This window comes from Corvus moneduloides, chromosome 1 (genome assembly GCF_009650955.1).
Source record: "Corvus moneduloides isolate bCorMon1 chromosome 1, bCorMon1.pri, whole genome shotgun sequence".
Taxonomy (NCBI): domain Eukaryota; kingdom Metazoa; phylum Chordata; class Aves; order Passeriformes; family Corvidae; genus Corvus; species Corvus moneduloides.
This window is the reverse complement of record NC_045476.1, coordinates 76,605,505-76,615,157: the sequence shown is the minus strand read 5'-3', so window position 1 is coordinate 76,615,157 and position 9,653 is coordinate 76,605,505. Positions and strand designations below refer to the sequence as shown.

Genomic DNA, 9,653 nt, shown 5'->3' with positions numbered 1-9,653 from the left:
AAGGGGGAGTCCTCGCAGGTGCTGAGACATTTATTTTTCTTATGCAAAGACACTTTCTCGTGTAAAAATATATCGAATTGTTCCCTTTCCCAAAGCTCGGTTCTTTAGGAGATCACAGAAAGGCGGTTTATGATTAAGGTGGTCAGACTTGGCATAAGGACACTTATGTCCCCCCTAACCCAAAACATCACGCAAGGCATTTTTCTTTTAGTAAGGTCTTTGGAGCATTATATCGGCTGTACGTGTCCTTCAGGGGGTGGAGCGGGACCGAAAACACTGCTTCCTTAGGCAAATTTGCTAAGTGACTCGTGTACTATCAATTCTATTAGAGTGCACATTATATTTAATCTGCGTGGGTCCGTCTACACCTCGGCTCTGTTCAGTGACACCTGATTGTCTCTGTTGGGGCGCTGCCTTCACATCACGCAGGGCTTGATGTCTTGACAGACGCTTTGGTGGTGGTGATGGTGGTAGTAAGATCCACTAGCAGACGGGTGAAACGAAGAAATGCCATTAAAATTGAGGACAAAATCTTTCCTGTCACACACCGGGGAGGGATGGTGCTGGTAGCGAGGCAGTCCCACTGCAAGAGAAGGAAATAACAAGAGCTGCTCAGAAGTCGGAGAGCTTAGCCAGGGTGGAGCAGCCCTTCCTCCCTCACCCGCAGGAAGGAGAAGCTGCCTGCACAGAGCTGGCACACCGCTCCCTTTACCCCTGGTCTCGGCTCCCCCTGCAAGGTTTGACAGCTCCTCTTTGGCTTTCCTGGAAGCGGACTTGGACATTCCCCCGGGGGCAGAGTCTGATCCGCTGCAGGGCAGAGACACCTGGGGTCCCATTGCCCCGAGCGAGGAGGGGAAGTGGATTCCCCGGAGTCCCTCACCGCCCGCAGGTAGGCTCGGGGCTGCACCCGTGCTCGCACGAGTCCCCGAGCCTGCTCTGCGAGGAGGTTCTAGACTACAGCGCGGTGTGGCACGCAGGCTGAGGACAGGACGGCATGCGGAGATGGAAGCCCACGGACACGTGCCCGGCCGCATCCCGGGCTCACGGACATCCCTGAGCATCCTGCGTGGGCACACACGCACTGCTGTCTGTCTACCCTCTGCCTGGGTACTTAGCAACGTGGAGGGGTAGTTCAGCCTCTGTGTGGGGGATAGATGAGGGAGTGTGTTTTGTGCGTGTGTGCGAGAGAGAGAGAGAAGGAGACGATGCCACTTGCGTGTTTTCCTGCGTGCACCACAGCCATTTGAACCTGATTCCCACCTTCCCTTGCTCTTCCCGATCCCTACCCGGTTCCTGGGAGGATTTTGCTTCTAGTTTGAGTGGCTGCAGGTTGGATTCCAATCACGATCCATGTGTGTGTTGATACAGTATATATTTATTTATGCGTGTGTGTGTAAGAGCGTTCACGCCTTTTCGCGTGTGCGCTTTCCTAAACATAAGATACACCCTACGGTTCGTCAACAACAAGCCAAGTACATCCGTGGCACCGACATGCAAATGACCTTGCAAATTCCCATTGTAATTTCCCACAGCCTAAGGCAGCCTTTCGGGGGCCGCGTGGGAAACGTCACCCCACCCCCAACACCGAGCCGTAGGACCGTGCTGGGATCCTTGGTCTGGCAGGATTCCTACTGGATCCGGCGGGGAGGGGAGCATTGCCCGAGCAAGGCCCGCAGGGTAGAGCCAGAGAGGGTTTTGGTTTGGCGTGTGGATGTCAAACTCGGCTAGCGGGATCCTGTCAAATATGACCGAGGGTCAAGGGGAAAAAAAAAAAAAAAAAGCGAGGAGAAAAAAAAAGCAAAAGAAAGATATGGAGAGTGAGGGGGTAGGAGGGAAAAAAAAGGGGGGGAAAGAAAAAGAAAAAAACAGGAGGGAAACGTCCCCGGTTTTCCTCAGGATGGCGGAGCCGAACCCTTTGGCGGCGTCGGCCGGCGGCGCGCACAGCCCGTTCTCCTCCGGCATTGTCCCCTCCTTCACCCTGCAGAGCTCACTTTATAAAAGTGATTATTTCGCTGGATTTCCTCGGCTTTCTAATAACCCTGCTGGTATGCTCACCATAAACTGGGGCACTTTATTACAATCCTGATTCAATCATTTAGCAGGATTTAATAGTCTGCGAAAAAAATCCGGCTCCCCCCGCCCCCCAGCTTCAAAATCCTTTTAGCAGAACCCAGCCTCCTGTTTCTAATTTTTACCTCTCTTATTCTTGGGTCTGATAGAAATTCACGGTTTTAAGTCCTCCCTGACGCTGTCATGGGCAGAGTATTATTGACCGATCAACACCGATTGCCACGCAATTTGCTTTGCATTTAACTAAGAGAAAGGAAAAGGCGAATTTCACTTGCTACTGCTTTAGTGGGGCGAGGAGGAGAAAGATTATTGCTGGTTATAAGTACAAATAAAAGAGCTCGGATCCTTTTTCCCCTTCTCCTTTCACTCTTCTGAAATATTTGCGCCACAGGGATTTTACGTATCATGCACAAATAAGGATTGGATCCACTCAAAAATTTAAAAATAGAAAATAAAGGGTTTGGTTTGATTTTTTTTCAGTTAATCAAGGACTGGGTATGGCTTTCACTAAAGTCCTGGGCCCAGATATGGAAAAACAAGCGGAGAAACACCGTTTTGCACAGCGGTGGCATTAAATCTGAGCTGCTGGAAACAGACGCTCGTGGTCGGCATTAAGACAGCGTCCAGCGGTCCGTATGAGTCTGTACCCGTCCTTGAACAAAACCAATTCGGATTTAAACCGCCCAGGCCTCGGAAACCGCAGTGGAACTCCGGGAGGACCAGCACCCTTGCTCTCTCTCCCTCTGCTTTTTGTTTTGAAGAGGTATTCTCGAGCTGCTTCTGAATGAAAATTTCTCTTCCAGGAATCAGCTTTCTTACCTCAAGTGTCTGGCAGGAGGAGGGGGCAGCTGCCTCCCAGTCCCGTTCCCCGGCCAGTCCTACTGCTGCACCACGCGTGGCCTCACAGGCCCTGCGTGGCGGACTGTGTGGCCGCAAATAGTCAAACAAACAAAGGGGAAAAAAATCCAAAGGAAGGAAAAGAAAAGAAAACAAAGATCCAAGCAAAAACAACAAAGCAAAGCAGAAATTCCTAATGGAGAAGGTACGTAGTTCGGCGGGGGATGCCCTTGTGAACCCGCCGGCCTCACGCCCCGGCCCTAAAAAGCACGTGGAATGACTCCCTACGTCTCCGAAAAGTTGGTTTAAACCTCAGCAGCAGAGTCCTGTGGGCACAGTGGAGCCCACCTGGGGACGCATCTCGTCCCCTCGTTCCTCCACGCCGAAACGCCGGTAAGACGGCGACCCGCTTTGCAGCCGCCTCTCCCCAGAAGGCACATCAGCGTTATTCAGGGTTTGGGTCTTTTGTTTTTAAGAGAGCAAAGTTTGCAATTGCTCGCTTTCCCTGACAGCCCACATCCCTTCTGCGGTGATGGCAAAGCGACTTGCACGGCGGCCCGCCCTCCCCACGGCGACCGCGGGCTATGGGGAGGCCAGGGCAGGCTGCGGCGCTCGCAGAGGGACAGGAGAGTGATTGACAGGCGCCTAGGGAGGGGGCGGGAGGGGACCCTGAGCTGAGGGTCGCCTGTATTTGTTACTTGTTGAAATTCCCATAAAATTGAACAAGACCTCGCTCTCATAGGGGTTAAGTCAGGCTAAAATCCTCTTCGGTGTGGTCCAGCCCAGACTGTCTTTGTTTGCTTAACCTCTGGGACCCACGTTTAAAAGGGCTATTTGGAAAAATTCCCCGTAAGAGCCCAACATCTTTTACCCATTTTTGTGCTCGGATTTTTCTGAGCAGACATTGTCTGTAATCACCGGCCGGGGAGGGGGTGAGGGGGTGGGAGACAGCGACCAGAAAACTCTTTCCCTCCGGTTGCAGAAAAATACTCGATCCGCTTTAATCTCCCTAGCATTTTTTAAGATAAGCGGGTGGTTTTGGTGTTAGAGGTTGTTTTTTGTTTTGTTTTGTTTTTTTAATTCCCTTTTTTCCCCCCGTCGGGTATAGAGGGTAATATTTGATGCCTTTATTTGATTACTCCCGCGGCGCGTCTCCGCGGAGCGCGGTTTACCGAGGCGGCGGCGATGCCCGGCGGCGCTCCCCGCGAAGCGAAGCCGCAGCACGGGGCGGAGGGGCCAAAGCCGCTGCCGCCGCCGCGCACATGTCGCTGGCACCGGGAGGGGGACGCGCGAGCCGGGGTGGAGCGGGGACGAAGCCGGGCTTTCCTCGGAGTGCTCCTTCTTGGCACTGGGCAAGCAGAAGGGATGCTCGCAGCCGTGCCCATAGCCGCCCCCCTCAAACAGCCCCCCTGTCCCGAAACAGAACAGCTCCAACCCACGCGTATTTTTTTCCCTCTCGCAGACAATGCACCTCTTTTTTCCGACACTGTGGTGGTCCGGGCTTCCCCGCGCGAAACCTTTGTCGCCGGCGAAAACCCCCTCCGGCGCCGCGCTCCCCGCCGCCCCCGCCGCCCCTCCGCGCCCTACCTGAGAGGTCATCGCGGGGGCTCTGGTGCAGGTATCCCTGCTCCAGGGAGTAGGAGGGCACGCTGGAGTGGATGCCGGAGGAGGCGGCATTGGCGGCGGGGAGGCCCTGCTGCTTTATGTAGGGCGAGGCCCCCGAGGCTGTCCAGTGAGCCGAAGGGCTCGTGTAGGGCGAGTGGCACTCGATGGCGCTCGCCATGGCCGGCGAGGAGGGCACGGGGCTGCTGCTGCTGTCGGGGCCGTAGTCCCCGTTGGCAGTCACCGGGCAGCTGGCCATGTAGGTCGAGCCGGGGTTGGGAGACATGTGTGGGACGTGGTGGCCGCCGCTGAGTCCCTCGTAGCCGCTGGCCATGGCGTTGGGCACCATGTCGAGGTTGTAGCCGCTGGAGTGGCAGGCGAGGGAAGCGGGGGGCGCCTGGAAGTCGAAGCCCTGCGGGAGGATGGAGGCGCCGAAGCCCAGCCCGTTCATCATGCGGTACATGGGCTTCAGCGCCTGGCATTTCCTCCTGAAGCCGCGGGGCCGCCGTCGGAAGGAGCCCTCCTCGAACATGAACTCGCTGGCCGGGTCGATGGTCCAGTAGTGGCCCTTGCCCGGGCGGCCCAGGCCCTTGGGCAGCTTGATGAAGCACTCGTTGAGGGAGAGGTTGTGGCGCACGGAGTTCTTCCAGCCCTGATAGGAGCCGCGAAAGAAGGGGAAGCGGGCCTGCAGGAACTGGTAGATCTCGCTGAGGGTTAGGCGCTTGGAGGGCGAGCTCTGGATGGCCATGACGATGAGGGCGATGTAAGAGTAGGGGGGCTTCTCGGGCCGCCGCAGCCCCGAACTGGCCTTCTTGCTCTTGGAGGACGCCGCCGCCGCCGAGGAGGAGGAGGAGGAGGTGGAGGTGGAGGAAGAGGAGGTGGAGGTCTCCAGGGCGGAGGAAGGCGGCCGGCTCATCTGGAGAGCTCCGGGAGCCGGGCTGCAGGAGCGGAGAGGGACGGGGGGCTCCAGCCGCTGCTGCCCGCTCTCGGTGGTCATCTGGCGGAGGGAGGGGAATGGGGCAGGGTGGGGTGAGGCTGGGAGGGAAAGGGGGGGAGCCGGGCGGGGTGGGTACCGGGGCGGGAGGTGGCCTGAAGGGGGAGGGGGGAGGCGGTGGGAGCCGCTGTCCTCCGGGCACCTCCTCAGCGCGGCGGGCGGCGGTGGGGCTGCGGCAGCGCCCTGCGCATCCCTCCCCACGGTCCCTTGCGCAATGGCTCCTCTGCTTTCCGCCGGAGCCAGGCACTGGGCGGGATGGACCGGCCCGGCCCCGGCCCCGGCCCCGGCCCTGGTCCGGCCCCCTCCCTCCCTGCGCCGCGCCGCCCGCGGAGGCTCCGCTCAGCGCCGCTCCGCTTCCTCCTCTGCCCCCCACCTGGGGACCATCCCGCTGCCTGATCCGGCAAGAAGAGGAAGCGCAAGAGCCTGCCCCCCGCCCCCCAATCTCTTCCGCACTATTACTCTTTCATATATACTTTTTTTTTTACGTAAAAGGCACAGCGCGATCGCCTATCAGTTCCTTCAATCTTGCTATTATTTTTTTCCCTTTCCCCGCAGACCCCCCTAAATCCGGCCGAGAAATCAGCAGAGATAGAGAGAGAGAGAGGGGGAGCGAGAGGGGGGAGAAAGAGACCACCCCTTTTCCAGCTGGCCTCTGTCCACCCGTCATCTGGGCAAGAGGCGCTGCTGTTGCTGCTGCTGCTGTTGCTGCTGCTGCTGCTGCTGCTGTTGCTGCCGCTGCTGCTGCGGCACCAGTCCCGGCTCGCTCCCGCTGCCGGCCTCGCACCGGTCCCTCTTATCGCCTTCCCGGGGTTCCCTCGGCCCCACAGGCACCGCTTTGCTCTCTGCTCCCGACACGGCCCCGAGGCGACGCGAGCGGCTGCCAGCCCTTAGTTCCGCCGGTGCGTGCCGGGACACACGGGCGCTGATCCGCTCGGGTGCGGGTGTAGATGGGTGTGAGGGGGTCGCCCACCCTGCGGAGCCCGAGGCAGCAGTGTTTACTGCTCCTCAAGCCTGCAAGACATCTGTTTTTTAAGGCTTTTCGCTCCCCCTTGCCACCTCCCATGGCCCTGTAAAATGTCATTCATTTTATAGAGCAGCAGGGGTAGAGTCCGAGGACCAGGGATGCGCCCTCCCTCCACGCCCCGGGGACGTTCCCCCCGGTGCAGCGGGTGGGTCACCCGTGCTGGCAAACGCCGTTTGCCGGAGGAAACGGGGCGCCGGAGGGGGCAGGCCGGCGGAGGCACAGGCCTGCTCACGAATGATGGAGGAGGCTCCAGAATCAAACTGGAGACTCAAGGAGGACGGCAGCAGGACAAGAGGCAGAGCAGACAGGGATGCTGGAGCACAGGAACGGGGGTGGGAAGGACGCGAGCAGAGCGGGACGCCGTGTCAGCGTGCCTGCAGTGCTCTGTGTGTGTCTGTGTGTCCGTCTGTCTCCAGTGCAGCTCCGTGCTGAGAGCTCGCTGGTGGGTACGGGCAAGGAGGGGGTGGGGCTGGTCCCAGACAGTGACCTGCAGTTGAGTGGAAGCAGGCTTTTTCCATCAAACTCTGCCTGAATACCACACACAGAGCCCAAGTGTCAGTTTACTGCCCTGAGCCCGGCTCCTTTTCCCTAAGCTCCACAGTAATTAGACAAAGAAAACCTAAATTAACTGAACAGGCGTCGACAGCTTCCTCCAGATCACCACTGCTACATACATGGGAATGTGTCCGAAAATGGCTTGATTGTATCTGAGGATAAGCTAAGAAAAACACTACCAAGCCCGGCAATGTTTACGACACATTTTTAATAGAAAAAATAATCGCTCGGTCCATAGACCATGTTTACCTTTCCTGAGGCATCGATTTAAATTGTTCCCATAACTAAAAAAAAAAAAAAAAAAAAAAAAAAAGAAAGAAAAATAAGAAGGAAGAAAATTGAATTTATCTATCTATCTATCTATCTATCTTCTTACTTCTTATCTTTTTTTTTCTTCTGTTGTTCCCTGGAAAGGCAGGGAGGCCGATGTGCGATTCCTGATCTCGTTGTAACGACTTATTCTGCCTTTTTTTTTTTTTTAAATATCCGTGGTTTTATATATAAACATCTTTCCTTGCTCTAGATAGGCGAGGGAGGGTGCTTTTTCACCTTCCTCGGCGGGATGTCTGTCTAAATGTCATCTTCAGGTGACGCGTCCAAATAATCTCTGCGATCTTCAGGAGACCAAAGGAATTAAAGGCAAGGGGGAGGATTGTTGCCTGTAAATCACTCTATTCTGCCCCCGATTCAGACAGTTCGTTTCCATCATCACTTTTAGTCGAGCGGGAAAAATCGTTTACTCCCAACACAAGATGTCACGATGTACCAGGGTGTCACGGGTTTCTCCGCGGTGCGAGACAGGACAGACAATGAAGCAAAGCCGGGAAAGACAGCCGTGTGGCAGAGCCGAGTGCTGCTTCAATCCTGACTCGACACAGTTCTGATACGAGAATCGGGGCTAACACATTCCATCTTCTACCTGTTAGCAACGTCCTCTTCTTCGCAGCAGATGCTTGTTCGAAACACACCATTAAAAAGTCTCCAAGACGTGATCCTGATACTTTAAAAAATGATTTAAATTGCCTGTGATTAAACAGAAGTGCGTTTGCTGTTTTGTGGAGATGTTTATTTTGGTTGGTGTATCCATTTCTGAGCTGATCCTAGTTTCGGAGCACAACTGGTTTGTTTTACCAAAGTATACGGAAATTAAACTTTTTGGCAGATTTGGTTACTCAGATGTTGTTGTATAATCATAGTTTTTATTCTAGGAAATCTCTTCATTATTGCGGTTTCAGTTTCATGTTCATAACACAGTTCCCTCTGCTTCGTGAGCTAAATGAAATAAGTTAGACTAAACCAGTTAAGAAAATGGGAGACAAATATGAAAGATAAATGTTTACGGTTATCTTGGAGTCCATTCCCCCCCCCCTCCCCCCCTTTTGTTCTTTTTCTGTTCTTTTCCTCCGTTTTTTAACTGCGTGCTCCAGGCTCTTTCCTCTCCTCTGAGGTTCTGCAGATGAGAAGCGTTTTTTCAATTAAAGCCGAGACTGAAACTTAAACAAATCCCTCCAGTATTGTAAAAGTGCGTTTCCTTAAGCCCTGGAGGACTTTCCTCCAACTGTCAGTTCCAGGGTGCCTGGATTTAGATCTCGATCTACAGCGACTGACAGAGATCCCTTTCCGCATGAAGGGCATGCGGGCATTTTAACGAGCTGGAAGGAGCCTTGCGGCCGCAGTGAAACGCCCAATTCCCTGCCCCGGCGGCCCGGGGCGACCACCTGGAGGGTGTGGAGGGGGGCAATCCCACCACGGCGGAGGGAGCAGAAAGGCCGGGATGGGAAGGGACTCTCAGCGGTCTTGTCCCGTCCTTTGTGCTGCTCCCGGGACCTCTTGACATCTCGGGACCTCTGGCAGTAGCCGTGCGATCCCGCTGTTTGTTTAGAGAGGTTTTTCCGCTTTTTTTTTTAACGCCCCCCCTTCCTTTTTTTTTTCTTTGCATACGCAATGGGCAGCAGGCGTGACTCTTTTTATAGACGTCTCCCTGAAGGCTGCCATCAGGACCCTTCTCCCCAGGTCCTGTTGGAGGGTCGGTCTCTCCCGAAGCAGAGGAAAAGGGGAGATGATCACGACAATCCGAGGTGTTGAGACACCTCCCATCTCAAGGGCAGACAAGGACATTCACTGCAAACGCACTACATTTTCCCATGTGGAAAAACCCAAAACACCAGCCCGACTCCAAAAGCTCCAGACACGCTCCTTGCACACAACTGGTGCTTCTCGCGGCGTTTTACAGGGGATCACCTGGGGTATCGCCACATGGGTTTGGTTGGCTTTCCGTGAAATACCTTAAGAAATCTTTCGGCAGTATCTGAACATGGGAGAAAGCTAAGCCTGGCACAGAACATCTACATGAATGTGATAATCGTAAAACCGTCGGGGCGCACCTTTCCCATTCCTCCCTGCTACACAACTCTCAGGGCCGGGGCAGCTTTGTTCAGTGCCCGAGGACGGAGAGAAAGACCAGGCGGGAAACAAAGTTTGGGCTAGAAGCCAGCCGAAGAGCAGAATCTATTTGCCTTTAGGGAGCTGTGTTCCAGGGGAAAATCGGCCTCAGCAGGTGGGAGAAGAGGC

The 9,653-nt window shown here is 55.3% G+C and overlaps 1 protein-coding gene across 1 annotated transcript; it reads right to left on the bottom strand.

Moving 5' to 3' along the window:
- Positions 1-214: 214 nt before the first annotated feature.
- Positions 215-5,566, bottom strand: FOXF2 (forkhead box F2). Its single transcript, XM_032116625.1, has 2 exons — positions 4,495-5,566; positions 215-583 (listed from the first exon to the last, which is right to left on the bottom strand). The coding sequence occupies exons 1-2, from the start codon at positions 5,504-5,506 to the stop codon at positions 417-419; spliced, it is 1,179 nt and encodes a 392-aa protein (XP_031972516.1). The 5' UTR covers positions 5,507-5,566; the 3' UTR covers positions 215-416.
- Between the last annotated feature and the right edge of the window lie 4,087 nt (positions 5,567-9,653).

What these genes read in the sequence shown, in the direction of transcription:
- FOXF2 (XM_032116625.1), bottom strand. Translation starts at nt 5,506, where the DNA reads ATGACCACCGAGAGCGGGCAGCAGCGGCTGGAGCCCCCCGTCCCTCTC. An exon ending in CCCCCGCGATGACCTCTCAG is followed by an intron (nt 584 to 4,494) that starts GTAGGGCGCGGA and finishes CTTCTCTTGCAG; the next exon opens with TGGGACTGCCTCGCTACCAG.